Source organism: Talpa occidentalis, unplaced genomic scaffold (assembly GCF_014898055.3).
Source record: "Talpa occidentalis isolate TD23 unplaced genomic scaffold, MPIMG_talOcc4v2.1 talOcc4.13, whole genome shotgun sequence".
In the NCBI taxonomy this organism is placed as follows: domain Eukaryota; kingdom Metazoa; phylum Chordata; class Mammalia; order Eulipotyphla; family Talpidae; genus Talpa; species Talpa occidentalis.
The window spans coordinates 78,421,448-78,447,300 of NW_023601322.1; the positions used below are offsets into that span (position 1 = coordinate 78,421,448).

General features: G+C 37.2%; 1 protein-coding gene across 10 annotated transcripts in view; it reads right to left on the reverse strand.

Annotated features, from left to right (window-relative positions):
* MEGF10 (multiple EGF like domains 10) overlaps positions 1 to 25,853 on the reverse strand; it is a 340,065-nt gene that overhangs the window by 112,261 nt on the left and 201,951 nt on the right. For all 10 annotated transcript variants that reach the window (XM_037509425.2, XM_054694471.1, XM_054694465.1 and 7 more), the window contains 3 exons: positions 10,983 to 11,118; positions 2,838 to 2,939; positions 1,071 to 1,171 (listed from right to left, as the gene is read on the reverse strand). In XM_037509425.2, the coding sequence (XP_037365322.1) occupies positions 1,071 to 1,171; positions 2,838 to 2,939; positions 10,983 to 11,098 (319 nt within the window). In that variant the 5' untranslated portion in view covers positions 11,099 to 11,118. The remainder of the gene's footprint in view (positions 1 to 1,070; positions 1,172 to 2,837; positions 2,940 to 10,982; positions 11,119 to 25,853) is intronic.

The window sequence follows — 25,853 nt, forward strand, 5'->3', positions numbered from 1 at the left end:
TAAGTATCAGGCTATCACCACTACCACATGAGTTCAGTCCCTTGTCAGAGACTACCCACATGGCCCAGAAGACCTCTCCTGTCTTTCCCACTGCTCCCCTGAGCAGTGTATTTCAGTCAATCCGCCTGTTCTACTCCCCACTCTGTCTCTGGTGCATCCTCTCACCACTTGCATTTCTGGCCTACGCCCCAATTCCTCTATGCAAAAATAAATAAATAAAATCTTTAAAAAAAAAAAGATACTTCTGGGCCTCCCCTGGTGGCGCAGGCGGTTGAGCGCCATGCTGTGCAGCTGTCCGCAGTCTCTGCAGCGCTGGTTCGATCCCCGCCGGCCAACAGGAATCCCACATGGCTTGATAGACCTCTCCTGTCTCTCCCGCTACTCCCCTCAGAAGCATATTTCATCAGTCTGCCTGTTCTGTTCCCCACTCTGTCTCTGGTGAATCCCCTTACCCTCCCGCACATCTGGCCTGTACTCCAGTTCTATAAATAAACAAACAAACAAACAAACAAATAAATAAATAAATAAATAAATAAATAAATCTTAAAAAAAAAGATACTTCAGAATGAATTGATGAACTGAAGAAGAGAAGAAAGAGAATATGATAATGCAAAAAGGTCTACTTTGTGACCCAGACTGTCATTTCTTATTGTGAAACCTCCTATGCTTTTAACAAGCCTCATCAGTCTGTGCACCAGAGAACAAGCTGGCCTCTCAGAAGTTGACTAGGGACACTGGTCAGCTGCTGCAGGAGAGTTATGTCTCTGTTCTCTTTCGTGACCTAATAATGACTCCATGCCCAATTTCCAAAGAGGCATTAATTGAAGAGAAGTAATTGACATTGCTACATCCGGCCTTGAATCATCTTTCTGTAACATCTGTGTTTTCTCAAGTGACATGCATTTGGAGATTTTCTATAGGACAGAGGTATAAATTTATGTTTCCGGGCCTGAAAGGGAACCATCCAGGAAGCCCCATCTTCCCAGGCCTCCATGTCGGTTACCGTTAACAGATGCAAACCAGCACTGGGTAAAGTAAGTGAACCGCAAAGGGATAAAAGTCTTACTTACGGACACACATTTCTCTGCTTTCATAAAATCCAGGACAACATTGGGATTTGCGCCTGTACATAGTTTTTTCTCCATGTCGATAGGCAGTCCGATAACTGATTCTATATAGAGGAGAAAATCATAGTTACTTTTTTTCACCCCCAAATTGATTAGAAATCAGGCTTTATGTTTTAATACACAAGAATTATTAAATATAGTAAAAATACGAAAAACAAAGAACTCCAAAATAAATAAGAATAAACACAGAATATATGTTTTGACCACAGAATATATGTTTTGACCACTATAATGTTCTTATCAATTTGCTAAGAATTGATTTATTTAATTATTAAGAATATACTGACTGCCCATTTAAACCCAGATATACTTCATTTTAAGAGGGATCAGAATTTTCATTACTTCATTACTTAATTTATCTTAAGATAACTTAAAAAGTAGAGCTCAACTTCATATATGATACTTATCTAGTCATCTTTCACTTAGAGGTTTTAAAAGAAAAATTCAGGGAATCTGTTTAAAAATTGATGTCAATGCAGTATCACCCCACTATAAAATAGAAGGTTAATAGACAAAAGACCTTTGCATTTAACTAAAGTTTCATTCATTCACCAATTCATTTATATAATACACATCCACTGAGGATTTACTATATTCCAGGCACTATTCTAGGCACTGGGGAAAAGAGATCACAGTGAGCAAAAAAATAAAGAGCCCTTGTCTGCAAGGAACTTACATTTTACTGAGGAAGAATTTCTTCCTGGCATAATTAAGACACACATTAAACAAATGTACATTATATTTAATATTATTTAACATATAATAAATATATATGGATATATTTGTTTGGTATATATGTTTACTTATTAATGAATGATTAAATGCTGTGAGGAAAAACAAAACTTGAGCGAAGGAACAGAGTATGACAGAGGGAACCTACAATAGTTTACATGGTGTGGTCAAGGAAAGCTTGTCTTAAAAATATGACATTATGCTTAATATCATTGAATGCAGTCCTAACTGACACTTTACCCATGACTCATACTACTATTCTATGAAAAAAAATTAAGGTATCAAGGTTTCCTTCCCTATTATCAATATTTAATAAGTTGTCTTTATTTTCTGTTTTCACATTTTTTTAAAAGATTTTATGTATTTTTGTGTAGACGAACTGGGGTGTAGGGTAGAGGTACAGGGAGCAGAAGAGGCAAATCTACTGACATATACTGCTGAAGGGAGCAGCAAAACAGGAGTGGTCTGCTGCGCCATATGTGGGTTAGCTCCCTGCCCAGGGATCGAACTCAGGCCACTGCAGTGGGCTGTGCAGTGGTAGCACTAAGCCTTAACCCCTAGGCCATCAGGGAGGCCCCTGTTTTCTGTTTTCACATTTATAGTAAAAATATGTGGCTTATTTTATTTCAGTTGAGATCAAATTTCAGTTAGACTAAGTTGAGTCAGGTGTTTGACTATAAACTTACGCAAGGACGTGAGTTTTTTATCATATGATGATGCCAAAATTTAAGAATGTCCCCCTCCAAAATTGTGTACAATACAAAAGTTGCATAATTTTTAGTAGATAGTAATTTGTAGATATTTCTCTGCAAACTCCTTAAAGGCATAGACAATCTTTTTGCTGTGATTTGGAACAAGGCTGGGCCAACTGCAAGCAGTAACTATTCACTAGATAAATACATACACCTTCTCAAGTATTTCATATCTCTAACAGAATCCATTTCTGGTTATCAAAACTCATATGTGAGATTCCATTACCTGTGCCGCGTGCATTTAAACCAGTTCAAAATGTCAGTACAGCTTGTGTAGTAAATTTGATCAAAGGGATGTGGGTATGATTCTTGCACAGTCACTGAGTAGCTGCAAAGAAGAGGAAAGATAAGGTATCAGTATTTCTTACAATATTAGAAGAAATATAATCTACAAAAAATAATTGTAGGCTAAATTATCTCTATTTACAACTCCATAATGACTTTTTACAGAGAACCTCCATGGTTTTACAGATTTTGATTTGAGCTAAAAACTACAATAGGAGCAATGTTAATAATTTTTTAAAACACAAGAGATCATGCAATCCATTTTTTTGAAGTTCTCTTTTTTACTGTTCACTATAAACTCTGATAGTCATAAATTTAAAAACATATCACCATATGTTTTCCTGTATTTAATTTCCTTCCCTCACCCCAACGGTACCAGAATAACTAAGACCTTTAACAAGATGTTTTCAAGGCAGATCATAAAATTAATGAGCAGGGACAATTTGAGTATTCATAGCAGTGCATTTTGCAGCTGATTCTAGAAATTCAGAAAGCGCCTATTTCTCTATTTGGAACTTGGAATTACTTTCTTTCATGTTTCCGTCCTACTTCTAGGGCAGTAGAAGAATACACTCAACCTCTAAATAAAAGCTACAAAGAAGTCTTCTCACCTGATTCTATACATGTGGCTCAGACAATTAGACTGAAATAATCATATCAACAGCTGCTCCTTAGACTGTTTTCCAACACATTTTCACTAACAGTTTCTTGTTAAAATAAAAGCATGAAACCCTAAAGGTCTAAAAGCATCCATGAAATATAAAGATCATTCAATGTTCAATCCTACCCATCTTCCTTTCTAAGACAGTCTACTATGTGCTCAAGAGCTTAGCGTTACTACCTACAGAAAAATCTGGAGAATCTTCTCACAACCAAAATGCTGAGGGAAGACCCCCTGTAACCAGAATAATTATGAAAATGAACTCAAAATGATGGACCTCAAATTAAGTAGGCAGGTGGCTGGCTGTGCCAGGACCTGAGACTCAGCTCATATCCAGCATTCTCAGAATGTTGCCAAACCCCTGCAGGTGCCTGCTCAGAATCTGCAAAGTCCTCAACTACCTACATGGTAGGAACCAGTGGGCACAATATTGTGGTTTGGACTCAAATATCAACCAATTTGGGGTTGTTTTCATATCTGTGACTTTTATCACTAATTCTGTGGTTTTTGCATTTATAAACCTTCAACTTGCCCACACTAGGGGAGCATTTTCAACTTTTACCTGAAAACCGTGTTCCCCATTTTGCAAACCTCTTGCAGTAAAGGCTACATGTTTCTTCCAAAAGTGGTTTTTGGTTGACACTCTTTTCCAAGAAACTTCTTCTATTTCCCTTACCAATCTCTTAAAGATTTCCACCAAAATATTTAATTCACACTAACAAAGTAATAAGTCATCATCAGACTCACTTGCTGCAAATTAATAGCCTGACCATTAATAGGAACTATCAACTGGAGACAATATGGAAGAAGAGAGGTCGAAATAGGAGACAAGTTTTTTATTTGAAAATTATGTATTGTCAGTCTCGCAAAGGGGAGTTTCTCTCTCCAGCTGATCTCTCTTAGCCATGTCGTTAGATTTCAACAGGACATTATGAAATAATCATACCACCCACACTTGTGTTTACATCTTTGGGACACTACAAATTGGTTTTCAGGTAAATTTTATTCACCATGGGCCCTACGTGATAAGATCACTGAGTTTGAAAGAAAGTTGGGTTATAATCTCGATTTGACCCTGAGAAACTGGATGATCTTCAGTAGAAAACCCCGATTTCTTGGGTTTTGATGATCACATCTTAAAACCAGGAGTCAGGGATGGTATTGACCATCCTTTCCCATTTGACATTCTGAATTTCTCTCACATACATTTTATTTATTTATTTTTCCTGAAGAAAAACTGACATATAACATTATATTAGATTCAGGTATACCTGATGTATATGATTCAATATTTGTATATACTGTGAAATGATCACCACAAAAAATCTAATTAACATTTATCACCACACATAGACACACATTTTTTTCCTTGTGATGAGAACTTTTAAGATCTACTCTCTTAGCAATTCAAAAATGCAAAACAAGGGCCTCCCTGGTGGCTCAGGTGGTTGAGTGGAGCGCTGTGAAGCTGTCCGCAGGCTCTGCAGCACAGGTTCTATCCCAGCTGGCTCTGGGAGATTTCCACATGGCTCAGCCGACCTCTCCTGTCTCACCTGCTGCTCCCCTCAGCAGTGTATTTCAGTTAGTCTGCCTGTTCTGTTCCCCACTCTGTCTCTGGTGAATCCTCTCATCCTCCTGCACATCTGACCTGTACCCCAGTTCTTATATAAATAAATAAATCTTTTAAAAAATTATTTTAAAAAATGCAAAACAAGATTATTAACGATAATCTCCATGCTATATATTACATCCTTCTAACATACATTTTAGAGAACTATTTCCTTCTATTCTGACAGATGATAACCTGCTATTGTCAGGACAGGTTTGGATGAAGGTAGAGTGTGTAAACACCCATATGCAAATATATAACTCTTTTTCGGTAAAACAAAAAAACATTGTTAAAATATGTGTTGCTGTATGAAATATCACATTAAGCTATTAGTATTTTTTTCAGAGCCCAAGCAGTGCTCTGAGGTTCAGGTTGATGCATCCAAGACTTCCTTGCCATTCTCTGTCCTTCTGATCTTACTTATATTAGTGAATTTTGAGGGCTGAAGCATTATTTCTCCATTCAATTTCTAGTGGACAGAAAAGTGAATGAATCATCTTTTGGATAGGGAATTGCTATACAGGCACAATGTTGCATGTGCAAAACAGAGCAACTTTCCACATAGGAGATGCTAGATGAATGAAAAAGAAACTACTCTAAGTTAATGCTGATTGGGCAAAAAATAATCTTCAACCAGGTTATACAGTACTCATTTACCTGGTGCAGAATTTCCATAAAATTCCAAAGGCCATGTTATTATGTTAAGGTATGTATACCTTGGAAAGCAAAAGTGATCATCAAGAACCAGATCCTGGGGCCTCCCTGGTGGCGCAGGCAGTTGAGCGCAGCACTGTGAAGCTGTCCACGGCCTCTGCAGTGCCGGTTCGATCCCTGCCAGCCTCGGAGCAACCCACATGGCGAGTAGACCTCTCTGTCTCACCCGCTGCTCCCCTCAGCAGTATATTTCCTCAGTCTGCCTGTTCTGTTCCCTGCTTTGTCTCTGGTGAATCCTCTCACCATCCCGTGCATCTGGCCTGTACCCCGGTTCTTGTATAAATAAAAAAATAAATCTTTAAAAAAAAAAAAAAAGAACCAGATCCTGGCCAAACACATTCTATTTGATGTAGATGGGAGAACTGATTCCACAAGAAAACATGAAAAATGTTTTCATTTACTTCTAACTGCCTAGAAGATTCTTAAATAAAGGGAAATGTTAAAAGTACACGAATTTCCTCTTCTTTCGATTTGTTGTTTATCCATAGCAGACATTTGCAGGATTCTTCTCTGACTCTGGGATATAAAAATGTTCTTCTCTAGAAAGGGGCAATCAAAACATTTAGAATTCCAATTCATATTTAGAGGCTCAAGCTCAATACAGAATGGACTGAATATAAGTTACTTTTCACAATTATGAGAAACTGAGGCTTCCACATAAGTTTGCAAGAAAAGGGCTGTAAATCTTTCACCCCAAATTTCCTTTCTGTTCTTTCTTTATGCATTCTTTTTCTTTTCTATACTATTATTTTTTTTTCCATTTTAAATTGTATTATAAAAGAGCTACAAAATTTGGAAAACAATTTTTAAAAAAGAGAAAATCCATAATTCTGACATAACCACCAATGCCATTTAGCTAAAATAAACTTCTTCATAGACTGTAGGGGGTTTTAGTTTTAGTTTATTTTTTGTTGTTGTTGGTTTTAAAATCATTATAATCATACAATGCACATAATTTTGAAACTTACTTTTTTAACCTGAGTATATCATAAGTATGTTTCCACATTAGTAAACAGTCTTCAAATTATGACTGCCGAATATTCCAGAAATGACTGCACCTAATTTGTTCAATATTCACCTCTTATCGTTAAATAAGTTGTCGCTTTCCAAACACACCTTCTGAAAGCTGTGTGTTTGCATCATTAAGGGAGAAATTTTCAAGAAGGAACCAGGCTTCAGTAGTTCTTTATTATGGTTTCTGGTAGACTGCTATTTAAACTTAGTGTATCTGGGGCCTCCCCGGTGGCGCAGCGGTTGAGCGCTGGGTTGCGAAGCTGCCCGCGGCCTCTGCAGCGCCGGTTCGATCCCCGGCTGCTCCCAGGCCACCAGAGGAGGGTCCCACATGGCGCGCAGACCTCTCCTGCCGCCCGCTGCTCCCCTCAGCAGTGTACTTCGGTCCCTCTGTCTGCTCTGCTCCCCGCTCTGGCTCTGGTGAATTCTCTCACCCTCCCGCGCTTCTGACTGTACCCAGTGCATGTATAAACAAAACAAACAAACAAACAAATAAATAAAACATGCCTCTATAAAAAAAAAAAAAAAAAAAATAAAAAAAAGGCAATCCTGATAAAAAAAAATAAATAAATAAACTTAGTGTATCTGTTAGAAGTTTATGGCTCCACATTCATCAGCATAAAATCACAAGGTGGAAAGGAAACTTCTCAATTATCTAGTCCAGCCCTTTTTAACACAAAAGAGCAACACGGAGCTCCTAGTGGTCAGTCTAGAGGCAGCACCAACACTAGGACCCCCTACACCTTTCTGCCCCTTTGTCTTTCTCATATGTCACTGGAACATTCACAAGCTTCTAAAGCAGAAAGCAAGTTGCAAACTGGTATAAAAGGAATTGGATCCCAATTTTACACTCTTTTAGCATTGCAATGCAAGACTCACTCTCTTGCTTTTTTGTTTATTCTTCTCAAACACACTGAAAAATGTCATCACTGTGATTTTAACATATTAAGTATTATCCAGGGAGAAACTCCAACAAGATTTATTTTAAGGTCAAAGGGAGGGGAGAGGGGGAAGGAGGAGGAGTCATCACTTGGGCATATTCCAAAGTGGTTAATTACATTTTATCTGCCTAAATAATCTTGTTACTTTAATCAGATATGTTAAGAAACATCTTCTTTTTTTTTAATCTCTGCTCACTTTAGGACTGTTGCTTCAATTACTACCACTTCTGTGGTCCACCCTCAAGGGGTTGGACAGAGAATGACTTCTCTTCATGTACCCCTTCTTTAGAAGAAACCCCCACTAGATGGACCTACTTGTACTGACAGAATAAGGAGAAGGGATGGGCAGAAGAAACAGATCATTCATGGAATTATTCATTTTCCAAAAGGATGCTGTACAGAATTTCTTTGATAAGAAGCACCTCTTGTGTATTTTAAATAACTTCATTTTCCTTAATTTCATTCTATGTACAATTTGTAAGAATCACAATTGTGCATAAAAATGAGGCATACTTTCATTTGAAAATAAAAAATTTCATGTAGCTCCACTACCCACCTTCTGAGAAACAAGGCTCCAGGTGATCCTGTGGCTCAGGACATTGTCCACATGGGTTTCAGCATCAGGAAAGCCTACAATAAACCTTACTCAACCCAAACTACCAGGAGTTTTGTCCTTGAAGCTAACCTTCCTCTCCCAGTTTCAATTTAAGCCCATTTCAATTTTTGAAGGTATAGGAGAACCTGTTGCCTGTACCTTTATTTGAATCATTTTAATTTATACTCCTTTCTCCATTTTGTCAAAACAAGTCCATTCTTTTACTTATCTTCAGAGAACCATTATCAAGCCTCATGCAGGAAATTTATCAATAAAAAGATCATAGCTGTCAATCTTTCTTTCTGGCAGTTCATAGAAAAATTATAGTCAGAAAAAAAACTCCATCATTTCTCTGTGTTTTCACGCTCAATTTCCCTCCCCATTACTGAATATTTTAGAGGTTATTATAATCACTTGTGCAACAATGGAATCATATTAGAGATTAATGTGTCCCTTGTCTGTCTCTCTCGTCCTCCACTGCACCCTCCCCACTGATGTCCACATTTAGTCATTTCATTTCCTATCAGAAGATGAGCTTATTCATGCAACAATTATTTATTGAGCATATACCATATGCAAGGCAGTGTTTTAAACACTGGGAATTATAAATGGTGACTATAACAATGCAATTATGTGCAGGGAAGTCTGGGCAAATACTGAATAAGGAATCAGGACAAAACATGCACATATGAATGGATGCTAGATTTTTTGAATTCTTTGATTCTTCTCTCTCTATAGCCCTTCCCTTATAGTGTTCATCTTTTCATACCTCATCATGCTAGGGACTCCCAAGCCCATTTTCCTAAACATTAAAATACATTTTATAAACAATATGGAGAAACTACACTAATTTTTTCATTCTCAAATCCTTTTCCTTTCATTTTTCTCTATGTGCAGCATCATCTTTGCTTCTTTAGACAGCAGTTTCTAACCCTTTGCCTTTTGTTGCCTTTTTCACATTCCACCTTCCATGCATCACCAAGATCGGTCAACTCTCATTTCATAAAAGCTTACAAATTTGATTTTTCCTCCCATTCCAAAGCTATCATCCTCCAAGAAATTCAACCACCAATAGCCAGTACTTTTTAAAATTTAATATGCATCCACTAATGTATTCATTGATTCATTTATTACTTTAATAAATATTTATTATTTAATTTGATGGTGTAATGTTTTATGGGAGGTGCCATGAAGAATATAAATAGGAGGGCCTTCCTATTTAAATTCAGTATATTTAATAACAAAAATGTAGAGAACTTTATTACATACACATACATCATCTACAGTTTAAAGTTTCATAATGATATATATTCCATTGATTGATCAGGGAAACATGTTTATGTCACCCTGATCATAATATTGTCCGTGGAGATGGGGATGAGGCATCATTGAAAAATACTACAGTGTGTGAGGTAACAGTGTTCCCCTAAGATAATATAGTTCCTGTGCTTGAAAGACTGAGCTTTCTTTTTTTCTTTTTACCATTGGGTGACAACAGTGATTAAAATGTATATTCTGATGTGCTAGTTGTGATTCTGAGGGTGACAGGAAAAAATACCAAGAGTTTGATATAACTGCATCTACAGCTAATAAAAATACATATTACTCTCCAGTACTTGACACCTTCCATTTGTTTGAAAAACTTGCATTTGCAATGTTATTTTTGAAATAAAGATACTTTCTAAGGAATGCAAGTTGCATATTAAAGAAGTAGACTTTATTTGATTTTATTTTAGATTTTACTTGCACATTAAAGTAGCAGACTGCATTTGATTATACTGCAATATTACTGCAAGGTTTGCACTATTTTGGGTTACAGGAGGTAATATAACACCCGTGAGATGGGCCTATTATATTGTGCTTCATCTGAATTTCCCATACAAATTGCCCAAATCTGGACATTTCATTTTCTGCTTGCATAGAATCTAGTCAAACCTGCCCTCCTCCAATACTGTACTGACTCTAGTCTTGTTGAGCACAGCCTTTGTGGTCCCTATGGCACTGGTGTTCTGTTGCCTTCTATTCCTAGAACCTTTCCCAATCCACTGTCATCCACTCATACTATTCAGTTCTTTGAGAACACCTCAGGTGATACTACCTCCACATAGTCATTCTAGTTCCTCCCAGAAATGATGTCTCCCTTTTCAGGCCATCAACAGGACATTATGTTTAAGCCACACATCTCAACACTTTAGTACATTATTCCATTCTGTCTTCCACTTTTCACCCACTGGTTCCCTTGCAAGTCCAATTGATTATTACAAATCAAGTTAGAGCAAAGAGAAGGCATTTTTCTGAATCACTTTAGTTCAGCTATTAATGTTTTCTCTGAACCTTACAATGTTAGAATCAACATATCATTTTTTTCATATAATATTCTGTAAGGTCAAGGTGAATAATAACTACCCAATTTATTACATAAAACTAATGATTTTAACATAAAGATAATTTCAAAATTTCCTCTCAAATTCTAATTTTATATATCAGACCAATAGTGATAGTATATTAAGGAACTTATTAGATATTATCTCTCAGATTACTTTGAAAATGATTACCTTTCCCAGTGGCTACACACATTAGGGTCTTCAAGATTCAAGGGTGATATTGTCCTGATCCAGTGGCAAAGCAGTAAACAGATAAAGCCGAGGCATGAGTTCAAAGAAATAACCATTTTTTTTCCTGAAGAGCAACCTACAAGGGGAGGAAAGAAATCGATGTTAAAGATGCATTAAAATGACCCAGACAGAATTCTATTCAATCCAGCAACCATTTGGTACCAGTTGTCACTAGGGCTGAAACATGCATAACAAGTCATGTATTTAAATAGATGTGGCACCAGATTTCATGGTCCAGGAGAGAGAGGTATTTCTTATGTTGTACAGGGTGGCCACCGTTTTGTAAATTACTAAAATGTGCAAATCATCGTTAATTGCCACCATAACAAAAGCCCTTCTCATCCACGCCAGCCAACATTAAAGGAATCTACCCGAACAACTCAGAGCAATACAGGCTTCCAGATTCTCTCACCAGGCATATTTCCCTTCTGGAAGAAGAGGGCTCACAGAGGAATTTGGCCTCATTTGTCTGAGAGGATAAATGATGAAACAGAGGCTCCATTGACTCAAGCAAGAGGCACCTCAGGTTCAAACTGAGATTCATTCAATAATTCATTCAACGTTCACTGAATGCCCACTCTATCCTGGGCACCATGCAAAAATTGGACAAAAATACCAAACTAGTTCCTGTCCCTGCCCATTAAGATGCTTATAATTTAGCAATAATGACATAGTCTTAATATTTAGTGCTTGTTTCTCTCATCTACTGAATAGAAATGAAACCAGCTAATTTTACTGAGGTTTCTGCACAGGTATATAGAAAAAAGTATAAAGCTGTTGGGAGGTTAGGGTTAGAGGAAATGAACCTGGTATTATTGAGAAGAAGAAAAACCATAATGGAAAAATGAGTAATGGCATATTCAGAAGCCTGGAAAACAAGTGAGTGAAGAAAGAAGACAGAAGACAGAAGAGGCAGAGGGAACCAGAAGTGAGGGAGGGTCAGGCACATTTAGGGAGCTCAAATTAATTCAGTTGGAAAAAGAGGTAGGGGGCATATCATAATGGGTTTTATAAGCCATTGCAAAATATGTGAATTTCATCCAAAGACAATGGAGATGTAATAAAGGGTACATAGTGACAGTAGAAAGATTTCTATGGCTGCAGAGAGTTTCTTGCAGGGGGAGGCGGTTAGAGAAATGTCAGCTAAGCCATGACTATGGGGGAACTAAGGAAATGGTAACATTGAGCCTGCAAGGACCTGAGTGAATCTAGGAGATATTCAGGAGATGGAATAGGAAGCAGTGATTGATGTGGGAGTAAGAGAAATAAGAGACTTCTGGTGGATGGTGAGCTCCTCATTGAGATGTGAAGCACAGAAGTCCTCCTCATTTGGGGGAAGAAGCCTTAGTTTAGTTTTAGATATGTTAAATTTGAAGTTTCAGGGCCTCCCAGGTGGCGCAGCGGTTGAGCGCTAGGTTGCGAAGCTGCCCGCGACCTCTGCGGCGCCGGTTCAATCCCCGGCTGCTCCCTGGCCACCAGAGGCGGGTCCCACATGGCGCGCAGACCTCTCCTGCTGCCCACTGCTCCCCTCAGTAGTGTACTTCGGTCCTTCTGCCTGTTCTGCTACCTGCTCTGGCTCTGGTGAATTCTCTCACCCTCCCGCGCTTCTGACTGTACCCAGTGCTTGTATAAATAAATCTTTAAAAAAAAAAAAAAAAGATCTCTAAAAAAAAAAAAAAATTGAAGTTTCAGTGGGATATTCAAATACAGTCACTTCCTGTGGGCATTTACTGAACACCTACTATGTGCCAAGCACTGGTCAGGTTGAGTGTCCAACAGCTATAACAGCATGTGCCTAGAAATCACACCCATCTCCAGGAAGTGAGCACTTAGTGAACAGGGAAAGGTTAATTATCACACTATATTAAATGATTCTATATAGTCATTATAAAAATGGACATAAATTTAAAATAGCTGATCCATTTGCTAATTAAAAATATGAAAACCATTTATCTGACTGTTGGTAAACTAGTGACGCTAATAACAATAGGCCAGATTATGTGACCAAAGTAGTTTCCAGAGGAAGACTGGTATTTTGAGAAGTTATACTAACTCCCCACATCATGAGGTTACCAGTTTTTAGTATCTAGGAAGCAAATGAATTGAATAACCTTGTGGTTTAAAAAATTAAATTTATCTTACATTAATAAATAATAACAACAGCAAAACTTAACCTTAGGAAATGGTTTATCTTCAAATTTAAGAGAATAGATTAAACGAAGTATGAAACCCTTCAAAATCAAGACTGTTTTATAAGAACATGTATATGAAGAATAGGCCTCCCCAGAATGCTCAGCAGCCATTTGGAGCTAAGGTCAATGGAGGCTTTGAGGGCTTCAAGAGAAGCTGTTTTCATTACCTTGCAGAATGAAGATTACCCAGATTTAGGAACATCTCCAAAAATAACCTTTCTATTGAACAATTATCTCAAAGCATCTGATCTTGTCAAATATCACCCTTTTCTTCTCATGTGAATCCCCATCATCACTCATAGACATCTCAGGTACCTGTCTTCTAGCTCAAGAATACAAACCCTAGTCAGCTTCTTTTATTCTAGAATTAGTTATGCAAATTGTCCTTACACAAGTAATTAACTTTGTTCTCTTTCTCCTACTAATCGCTCTGGTGTTAGTTTGTTTACCATACCAATTCAACAAAAACCCAGAGGAATGGGGGGTGGTATTTCCCTCCCCACATGTTCCCACACATATTAAGTATATTATCACAAGTCACCTATCCCTAACTCTACAAAGATTAAAACAAAAATCTTTGATTTGGAACAAGGAAAAATATGAATTTGTAAGACAATTAAAAGGTAGTACAAGCCACTCTGAGAGATTATGAAATCTTTAAAAACAGATTTCAGTCATTAGGGAATCAACATGTAAAGCATAAGTGGGTAGCCAAAATATGGCATGTGGATTAATTCAAGTTATTGAGTCTCTCATCATCAAATCGTAAAATCAGAAGCTTCACATTATATAACTAAAACAGCCATTCCACTTAAATAAATAAAAGTAAATAATGCTCTAATAAACAATAACAGCTAACATTTCTGTACTGATTACAGTGTGCAGCACAGAGCTGAAACTTTTAGGGGAATTACCTATCTAATCCTCAGAATAACTTGCCTAAAAAGTAGGTATTTTTGGGCCTCCCTGGTGGCGCAGCGGTTGAGCGCTGGGTTGCGAGGCTGCCCACGGCCTCTGCAGTGCCAGTTCGATCCCCGGCTGCTCCCTGGCCACCGGAGGAGGGTCCCACATGGTGCGCAGACCTCTCCTGCCGCCCGCTGCTCCCCTCAGCAGTGTACCTCAGTCCTTCTGCCTGCTCTGCTCCCCGCTCTGGCTCTGGTGAATTCTCTCACCCTCCCGCGCTTCTGACTGTACCCAGTGCTTGAATAAATAAATAAATAAATAAATAAATCTTAAAAAAAAAAAAAAAGGTTTAAAAAAAAAAAAAGTAGGTATTTTTTATTTTCCCCGTCTCACAATTGAAGGCATAATATACTACTTGTTGTATTTTCCTCATTCATCAAAAAGAGACAATCTTTAATATAGTTCGCTGTAATAAATAGGCATGGCAGGGGCCTCCCCGATGGCGCAGTGGTTGAGCGCTGGGCTGTGAAGCTGCCTGCAGCCTCTGCAGCGCCGGTTCGATCCCTGGCCACCGGCAAGGGTCCCACATGGCACGCAGACCTCTCCTGCCGCCCGCCGCTCCCCTCAGCAGTGTATCGTCAGCTGCCTGTTCTGTTTCCCACTCTGGCTCTGGTGAATTCTCTCACCCTCCCGTGCTTCTGACTGTACCCAGTGCTTGTATAGATAAATAAATAAAAATCTTAAAAAAAAAAAATAGGCATGGCAAATATCTTTCTGTGTCATTGTTTTGCCTATCAGAATAAATACTGCATTTCAATGAATTGTGAAATATGTTATATTAACTTTCATTCTATTCTCAAAGATAAAACCAGTATGGGTCAATAGGAGGTTGCCACCTACTCACGATTACCCCTAATCAGAAAGTTTATATCCTGAGTCACCACTTCAGATTCAAACCATCTATTTCCCAATTAGAAATATTTAGTTTGCAAAGTTAGACGTTGCTATAAGCAATGAATCAAACTGCCAAGAAACAGAAAGAGGTTGTGTATTCTCTTTTAATATAAAATTTTTTGTTAAGTATACTAATAGTTTATTCCTGAGTAGTATACCACTTTTGTTCATCCATTCACCTGTAGAGTTGTTTACAGTTATACCCTATATATAATGCTGCTAGGAACATTTGGACACGTATATATAAATACACACTTTTGTTTCTTAACAGAAGATGCTTAATTATGGAATGACTAGATTGTATGATGGGAAGACATTTAACTTTTCAGAAACTGTCAAACTGTTTTCTAAAGTGTTTGTATAATTTTATTCCCACCAGCCATGGCTGGTGTGTGAGGAGGAAAGCTTAGGGTCAAAATAAGGGAGGTGGTGAGAATTGTATGGGGAATATAACCAAGATGAAAATGCATACATTGTGCAAAAATGAAAAATGATATAAAACTATATAAAATAAAATAAAAAATTAATATAAATGATTTAATACTAATCTTCTGGTATCCCTTCTTGTTTTGTACTTGATGCTTTGCCCTGTTAAGACTTTTAACCTCTCCATGGGCACAGTGGGGGAAAAACTTAAAAAAAAACTGGAATGCTGTTATTTTCTTATTGCTTTTGAAATCTGGTGTGGCGAAAAATCAAACTGCATTGAGAGATTGCTGTGGTGTTGGTGTTATATATGGTAAGGGGAGAAAACATTTTACAAATATATCATGAGTTGTAAGAAACTATAGAAAAGCAACATTTTATTATATTCAGAAACATACATTGTCCTTCCTTTTGTTCCATCTTATTTCATAAAGGCACTGATAGGCAATTCAAATAAGTACCTAGGACACAACTTGTATGCTTTCCCTATTTTATTTATTTTTTCTGTAGGTTTTGATGAGTAGATGTTGGTACCTTTTTTTCCCTTTTTCCACCCAGAGGGAAAAAAACTCAATATATTTTTCTTCTTGATTTCTCTGCTTTAAATTGTGTCATCTTGTCTTATACAATAATCTTCCACTTTAGAGTGCAAATGAAAACAAAATGCAATTTTTTAAAAATAGCATTATTTCAATTGAAAAAAAAATTACACAGTGGTGATTTGCCACATTAAAATTGACATTTTGAATATATTCAAATCTCTAAATTGGGGGTTAAACTACCCCCACCCAACCAGTATTCCTCTTCAAATAATTTTCCTTAAGGTTCCATTTAACAAAATTTTAAATGTAAAAAAACAGTCATTTGCATGAACCCCCTAGTGCCAAACTTGATTGCATTCCATATCATTCACTTAATTATTATGGAAAAATCAAAACAGAAAATCAGTACAACTGATTAGCATTGCTAAAGTGCTCCCATTAGAAAGAGGAAACACAGCAGGCAGAGTTAACTCTTGCTGCTTATGTGTTCTGCAGCCCCACGAAAAAGGTAGACTAAAAACCTTTGTAAATAATCATGTTGAATAAAATCCTTGCAATGGATAAGTCTGGATTCTATGATAGGAAGCAGATACTTTATCAGTGTGTTAGAAGAAATAAATAATGGGATGTTGACTAAATTAGCAATTTATTTTTCCAACAACAGAGGAATAACAATTCTATCAATAAAATCTATTCCCTTCTTAGAATCATTAAGTACACACATAGACAAAACTTGAGTGCCCTCACCCAGTTTTTTCCCAAGCTCATTCTTACTCCTAAAATCCTTTCACAGCTCCTTAAATGAAAATTATTTTCCATATTAAGAATAGCCATATTTCAGAACACACATACACTGTTGGTACACCCACTATGGAAAATATTATAAAGATTCCTCAAAATATTAAAAATAAAACATCCTTATGATATGATCCAATTTTAGGTATTTGTCTGAAGGAAATGAGAGTGCTAACTCAAAAAGGTAACTGCACCTCCATTTCCATAGCCAAGATATGGAAACACGTAAGTATCTTTGGATGAGTGGATAAAGAAAATGTGGAATATATCACATGCAGTGGAATATTATTCAGTCATAAAAATGGAGGAAATAGGAAATTTGCAGCAACATAAATAGACCTTGAGGGCATTATGCTCAGTGAATAAGAGAAAGACAAATAAATGATCTCAATTATGTGCAAGACAAATAAATGATCTTAATTATATGTAAAGACAAATAAGTGATTTTAATTATATGTAAGAATATTTTTTTAAGTCATACACATAGAGAATAGATTGGTGGTTGCCAGAGGTGAGGGTATGGGGGGAGGGTACAATGGATAAAGGTTGTCATAAGGTACATACTTCTAGTTACAAAATAAGAAAACCCTGGGGTACAATGTACAATACTGTGACGGAAGTTATTAACACTGTATTGTACACTTCAAAGTTGCTATGAGAGTAGATTTTAAATGTTCTTATCACAAGAAAAAAATGTAACTATTGTGATGGATATCAAATAGTTATTGCAAAGATCATTTTATGACATATACTATGAAAAGTAATGATAACTAATAACACAACTGGAGCCATATTTAAATAGGGTAGAAAAAAGTCACTGAAGAAAATAAACACTTTACTGTGTCTTTAAACTGTATCTGACCCTCGATCAAGCCAATAACATTCCAAGAACCAACAAGGACAGAATACCATGTTTGAAAGAACTGATAAAAAAGTTGTGACTCCTTCATCTGACCATTACCTCATCCATTACCTCACCATTCATTACCTCATTTTTCTTTTTCCCTCTCTAAGAACCCCCAACCTTGGTCCTTCCTTGGGACATGTTTTAAGCTTCTGCCTAAATCTGTGTACCCAAAATTGCATTTCTTTACTATTCCTAAATAGATATATTTAAACTTGCCTGCTAACCTTACTGTTCTTTTATTGAAGGTTAACAATATCTATGTTTTATACCTGAAACTAATGTAATGTTATATGTTAATTATTCCATTAATAATAATTCTACCCAAAAAAAAGAATATCAGCATTTTCACAATTTTTCCCCTTTAGGTACCAAGAGTTACTTATTTCACTTTATAAAACTATCATATTATCTAAAAAGGATGTACTGGGCTTTCCCTTGACCTACACAAAAGGCCAACCAGGTGGAGCAGAAAGAAATGTACCATGTTCTTCTTGGAGCTTGGAGCCTGTGAATACCTTATCAAGCCTCAGCTTTAGATATTAAAAATGTTGAAATAGTAATGCTTGCTGGTTGCTCTGAGAACATCAGTTGAGGACTTACATGGAAATACTACTTTGCAAATAAAAGGAATCATTGAAACAATGTCATAATTTCTATTTCCATTGTCCAAATCTAGTCATAAGTATATTACTTTACCCAGGGAAAAATGTGCATTTAAAATAGTAAAAGTGCCATATACATTTTTTGTCTGGGGTACTCGTGTCATTTTGCCTTTGTCAAATACCATAATAAAGGTATTGTCTTAGTCAAATTAAACAGCAGTCACATAGTATTCCTTGGAACGTCTAACAATATAAGTTAAATGAGTATGTCCACTAAAAGAAAAAGTATGTCCATAAAAGAAAAAACACTACTTTCAAATTCTATTTTCATAAACTTATAATGGTTTTATAAACATCCAAGAAAAAAGTCCCTAAACATTAGCTTTAATTGAGTGTTTAGAAATGCTTCTGCATTCATGGGGCACTTCACATCAAGAAAAACTGGGCAAAGACCTGAGGATGCACCAAGCTACCTTGAAAAAGTTTCCTGCCCCATACAGAGTACAGCCACAAATGGGCCATTTCAATACTGTGTGATGTTGCCATGCTTAAGTCCAGAATTGGCTGTGGGAACACAGAACTATAGCCTCACCTACTTAACTAGTCACCCCCCACCATGTTAGATGGAATCACAAGGTTTGGGGGAGACCATGGTCACCAGTTTGTCATCAACTTTGGGAAGTACTCTACAATGTCTCTCTGAATCCATTACCTACAATATTTAGAAAAGGTCTACAAACCATATTCACTAAGGATCTAAGTGCATGTAGTTGTGGAGAATATTGTGATTTACAAGTCATGGTCTCTGCGTTCAATAGTGTAAAATCTACTACAGGAAAACTATAAATAAAACATGATTATTTACCAAATGAGTCATTGCAGAAATAAATTACTAGGGTTTTAAAAGGATGGGGATATCAATGTTAGCAGCAAAGGAGGTCAAACCTGAAAATTAAAAAAAAAAAAGAACTAGACGTCACTGAGTGTAATCTCATTGACAGCTATAAACTATTTTGCCTGAAATCAGACAACTTAGAGAGTAGAGATTTGAACAAATTTTGTTGATGACGACAACATCTATAACCTGTCTTCAGAGTCACATCTGAAGAAAAGGAAGCCCCTAAGAAAATGAAAACCATAAGAGGGGCCATGAGGCAAAGAGCCAGTCCTTGATGAGGGTGGTGAGCAGGAGGTTTGGAGGTTTGGGAAGGATTGTGAGAAACAGTGCTGCAAAGATATGTTGAGTGCATAGTAAAGAGTCTTGAGCATCAGGCTAAGTACAAATGATTTTATCCTATTTGAGGTAGGATACAGTTGAAGCCTTTGAGCAGGGTAGATTATTTGATGAAAGAGATGTTTTAGAGATTAACAGAGAGAATACATGTAAATTGTAACCAAAGGAGCAGAAGACTGGAGGCAAAGAAAATGGGCAGAGTTAGTGATTCAGGTATGGGATGGACTGCCTGTCCCAGGGTGGTATCTTGTGAATTATGAAGAATGAGAAAAGTAAATGCAAGAAAGAATTGGCAGTACAGGGAGAAATAATACAACCAGGAATAGCTATTTGGAGTTTAAACCAGGAATAGTTGAAACCAGGAATAGCTATTTGGAGTTTAAACCATTCTGAATCTATTACATTTTCCCAGTTCAGTCTGTGTATCACTAATAAAAAACCAATTCATCTTTTTTTTTTTTAGAAAAAGAAACTTCAAACACTATTCCTCATTCCACAATTTGGTGAATATTACCATGTTTATTATCCTAATATTCTCATGATTTAATATACCTCCATATCTTCCCCACTTGTTCTACTCAACCTGAAGAATCCTAATTTTCTTGGTCTAGCCACTAAAAACATAATAATAAAACCCCTCATTCTTTTTGGAGAAAGGATACAGTGTACAAAAATGAAGAATAATGTAAAATACATATAAAACAAAATAAATTTTAAAAAAGAAAGAAAATGATGGGGAATGACAGAAGAGTTTAAATCACAGGACACTATGATCAGAATATAATTATTAGCATTCAATGACTTCAATAGACTGAAGTCCTATCTATCATCTGCAGTGCTGAAGATCTATGTAAGTTGTCCTTAATAAACTTTAATTGTGACTGAAAAAAATTATTTTCTCTTTTCAACAGCTCTGCTTTTGCATGACTGATTACGCCCTATTGTTATAATCAGTCTCCAGTGATCCCTGTTTTGTGTAAGCCCTTCCCACAATGAGTACAATTGTATAATTGCAGAAATGACAAGGTATAACTTCCAAATATAGATTGTCAAAGTCACTGTAGTTTCCATCTTGCCTCTTGGATCACCATTCAGTAGGAAGCCAGGTACCCAATCATCAGGACATTCAAGCAAACCACTAGAAATCAACTTAGGGAGGAACTGGGGGCCCCTGCTAACACCCATATGAGTGATTCATCTGGGTAGTGGGTCTCCCAGGCTCTGTCAAGCCTTATGATGATTTCAGCTCCTGCTTACGTACTAACTACAATCTCTTGAGAGCCAGAGTCTCAACTACCAGCTAATACCATTCCATTGGCTGCCACCATTAGGTAGTAGAGAATGATTGTATTAAGCTACAGATTTTTTTCTAAAGATTTATTTATTTATGGGGCCTCCCCGGTGGAGCAGCAGTTGAGCGCCGGGCTGCAAAGCTGCCCGCAGTCTCTGCAGCACTGGTTCAATCCCTGGCCACCAGCAAGGGTTCCACATGGCACGCAGACCTCTCCTGTTGCGCCCGCTGCTCTCCTCAGTGGTGTACTTCATCAGTCTTCCTGTTCTGCTCCCCGCTCTGGCTCTGGTGAATTCTCTCACCTTCTGACTGTACCCAGTGCTTGTATAAATAAATAAATAAATAAACAAACAAATTAAATAAATCTTCAATGGGCGATGTATGAAAAAAAAAAGATTTATTTATTTATGCATATAAGAACTGGGGTGTAAGCCAGAGGTGAGGGAGGTGAGAGGATTCACCAGGCAGAGGGGAACAGAACAGGCAGATGTACTGAAATACACTGCTGAGGGGAGCAGCGGGCAAGACAGGAGAGGTCTGCTGTGCCATGTGGGTTGCTCCCTGCCCGGCTGGGGATTGAACTTGTGCTGTAGTGGCTGACAGTAGCTTGATAGCGCTGTCTTTAACCCCTGCACCACCAGGGAAGCCCCTAAACTACAGATTTTTGAGATAATCTACTACATAACAATAGGTAAACATTATGCCTGTACCTCAATATGCCTATACCAAAAATATTTTGTTTTACGTCCAATAATGCCCACTATTTTGTTGGAATCTTCATGAGAAGTAGCACATAGAAAAAACCACCTGCAGTGATTCTGAAATCTTTTCTTACATTATTAAAGCTCCTGGCAAGAGTTCATCATCTTCAAATTACAATTTCAATTATATTGTTCCTAGAGATAGGACTTCAAAATGCCTTGGGTTCTCAGAGGCATTTGCTGCTTTTCCACAGAAAGCACTGTCCCAGGTTATTTTGCATTTATTTCTAACTACTTAGCATTTGACTATCCAGAAGAATTGACCTGCCTAACAATAACTTGGGGAGTTCATCACCACGCTATGTGCTACAGGTCATTTAAAAAATATTAACTGAATGGGTTCTAGACCCTTCTCTGGTTGACTTTTTTATCTACAAATATATGTTCTTTTTATTTTCCTGCATTTGAACTAGTTTTCTATGATTAACTCTCAAAATAAAAAAGTTTAATTTTAAAACTTTTTCATTTTAAATAATTTTGAATTTACTTGAAAATTACAAAAACAGAACAAAGAAAGCCTTCGATCCAAACCAGTACTAACATTGTGCCACATTTACTTTATCACTCTGTATCTAGATACAAATACACAAGATACACATATTTTTTAAACCATTTGGGGGTAATTTCATACACATCAACTTCTTTGCCTCCAAACACTTCAATGTATATTTCCCAAGAATAAAGAAATTCACCCACATCATACAAATGCAACTAAATAATGAAACAAAGAGATTTTACATTGATATACTACTGACATCTAATCTATAGACCACATAGAAATTTCATCAAATCTCCAAATAAGGAAATTATTTTTAACAATCTTTCACATAAAAAATTGTCAAAGCCTTTGCTAAAGAACAAATATTTGTTTTTTCGCTCGGCAAGTATTCATTAAGGTCATGTTTCCCCTCAGAGTTTATAATCTAGGGCCTCCCTGGTGATGCAGGGGCTAAAGTCTCAGTGCTATCAAGCTATTGCCAGCCACTGCAACCTGGACCTGAGTTTGGTCCTTGCCAGGGAGCCGGCCCACATGACACAACAGACCTCTCCTGTCTCACCCACTGCTCCCCTCAGCAGTGTATTTCAGTAGATCCGCCTGTTCTGCTCCCCACTCTGTCTCTGGTGAATCCTTTCAACCCCTTCACCTCTGGCCTATACCCCAATTCTTCTATGCATAAATAAATCAAAATAAATCTTTTTAAAAAAGAGCTTATAGCTCTTTTGCCCATTTTTTGACTGGGTCATTTACTTTGTTTTTGTTGAGTATTGTCAACTCTTTATAGATTTTTGTGATCAGTCCTTTATCATTAGTGTTGTGTGCAAAAATTTTCTCCCAATCTGTGGGGTGTCTCCTTGTTTTGGCTACTGTCTCTTTTGCTGTACAGAAGCTCTTTAATTTGATGTATTCCCAGCTGTTTATCTTTGCCTTCACTATCACTACTTTGAGTGATGTGTCTTTAAAGTGTATGTCATGTACTCTTTTGCCTATATTTCCTTCTGTATATTTTATAGTTTCAGGTCTTATGTCTAGTTCTTTAATACATTTTGAGTTGGTTTTTGTGCATAGTGTGAGGTAGTAGTCAAGCTTCATTCTTTTGCATGTAGCAACCCAGTTTTCCCAGCACCATTTATTGAACAAACTTTCTTTACTCCATTGCATATTCTTTGCTCCTTTGTCAAAGATTAGTTGACCATAAAATCTGTGGGTTTAGTTCTGGATTTTCTATTGAGTTCCATTGGTCTGTGTGTCTGTTCTTGTTCCAATACCATGCAGTTTTGATTATTATGACTTTGCAGTAAATCAAAATCAACAAGCAACTATAAACCAGAGACACACTATGGCGGGGTGGGGGGTGGAGGAAGAAGGGAGTATGATCAAAACAAGGGGGGTGGGAATTGTATGGGGACTATAACCAAGATGAAAATGCATACATTGTGCAAAATGAAAAAGATGTAAAAATTATATAAATTTTTTTTAAAAAGCTTATAATCTAAATGAAAGTGGCATCATGTGGAAGATAGTGAAAAGGCAATGTGAAATGTGATTACAGTCAAAAGAGGGTTACAGAATAAGTATGGGAGTTTACAACACATTCCCACCTGGTGAGTGAGGATTAAGAGATAGCGTTATTGAAGACTTTTCTGGGTAGATGGAGCAGGGGAGGTGGTAGAGAGGATCCAAAAGGAGTGAGAGCAATTCACCAGAGGGAAAGGCGAATGGTCAAGATTACTGTGAGCATGAAGTGGAAAAGCAAGAATGGGAAAGGAATTTTAGAGGCAGAACAAGAATGGCTTTGAAGATCATGGCTTAATATTTAGTCAAATTAAGTATCCGAATACCTATGAGACCTCAGGCAATCCAATAATGAATGCATTTGACAAAAATGAACTGGAGAATGGAACTTATCAACCCAGAAAGAAAAAAAGACTTGCTGCTTTCTTTTTTTTTTTCTTTCTGATAATAACTATGTGAAGAAGCTGAAACATTCTAAGTTTGACTAATCTCCTGATACAATATGGGCAATAAAAAAAATAGTATCTAATTGCAACAGAATAAATGACAAAAGAAGATAATTTCCTTATAAAGGCAAAGTCAAATTATAATAAAGAAAAAGAGGAGAAAATATAATTTCCTGATGTAAATCAGAATCTTAGGTCGGTCCTTAAACATGGGGGAAGGGGAGCACAGGAGCAATAATGAGAAGCCTGGGCATCCCTGGTCGCACAGGTGGTTGAGTGCAGCGCTGTGAAGCTGTCCATAGCCTCTGCAGTGCTGGTTCGATCCCTGCTGGCCAGCAAAATACCCACATGGCGCAGCAGACCTCTCCTGTCTCACTAGCTGCTCCCCTCAGCAGTGTATTTCAGTCAGTCTGCCTGTTCTGTTCCCAGCTGTGTCTCTGGTGAGTCCTCTCACCCTCCCACACCTCTGGCCTGTACCCCAGTTCTTGTATGCATGAATAAAAATATCTTAAAAAATAATAGTGAGAACCCTAAGAATTTCCATGTTCTCTCTCTGGAAAGGTCCTTTTCAATGGTACATATTGCTATAGTGGGAAGAATTACATTTTATTCTGTCACTGACATGGCACGGGGCACCTATATGTTACCTGCTTTCCTAGTTCTGGGTCATTAAACTAACCTTCAGTTACTGATATCTTCACTACTAGGGCACAGATGAACACTCTAAGTCAAACCTTCTTTTGCTCAAAAGTCATTTCTCAGGAAACAAAATCCCCAAAAGAAACAAAGACCTTGTAAAGAAAAGAATTTCTACGGAGCCAAGATTTTACAAATTTTTCCAGTCAGTCAACTGCATCTATCCAGATTTTGTAAGGCAAACACACACGCACGCACGCGCGCGCACACACACACACACACACACACACACACACGGGGTGGGAGGGGAGTTGAGATTGATACTTTTGAATACGTCATTTACTTTTGAATACTTCATAAAAGACCATATAATTTTGTTTTTACATTCATTTGGCTCCCAAAATCTTCCAAAGCACTACACATATCTGGGTTCCATGGAGCTTTGTGCTAAGAAATAGGAGAACAAAATGGTACTATTGAAGGTTGTATGGCCCAATCAAAATGTTTTCTTTTTATGGATGAAATATTTGAAACCCCAAGTTAAGATGACTTGAACATCATCACCCAGCTAGTTTGTAGGTGGTTCAATACTACAGCCCCAAACTCGTCTCATAACTCCAATCAAAGCACCTCTCAAACAGGTAAAATAGTCAATCTTTCAAAATAACACTCCAACTGTGTATTGCAACAATAAATGCTTTCTGCAATGCGAATTTATTAAAAGTTACATTCTTCAAGTAACTGAGCTACTTCCTAGTCAACACTAAGAATCTGAATTAGAAAGTACACAGGGAATTTTTACATTTATACTCTACAGATGTTTCAAATAATCAGTGACATTGGGACTGAGACTCAACTGCCGTTCTTCCCAAGGTTACTCAGTTCCGAACCACTAACCCAAACCAGGATGCAGAGTGACCACAGACATCTCTTGCAGTAGGCATTACCACAAGAGTCTGAATATTTTCATCTTTATGTGGGTTTTAAGTCCACATGGTCTGGATCTTTGATGAGTTGAGACAAAATGTGAGGAAATTGCTGAGGAAGTATAAGTAGGCAGAAGAATGTAATTATTCAAAGTTGCATTTGGCCAGGATATTAAGGAAAA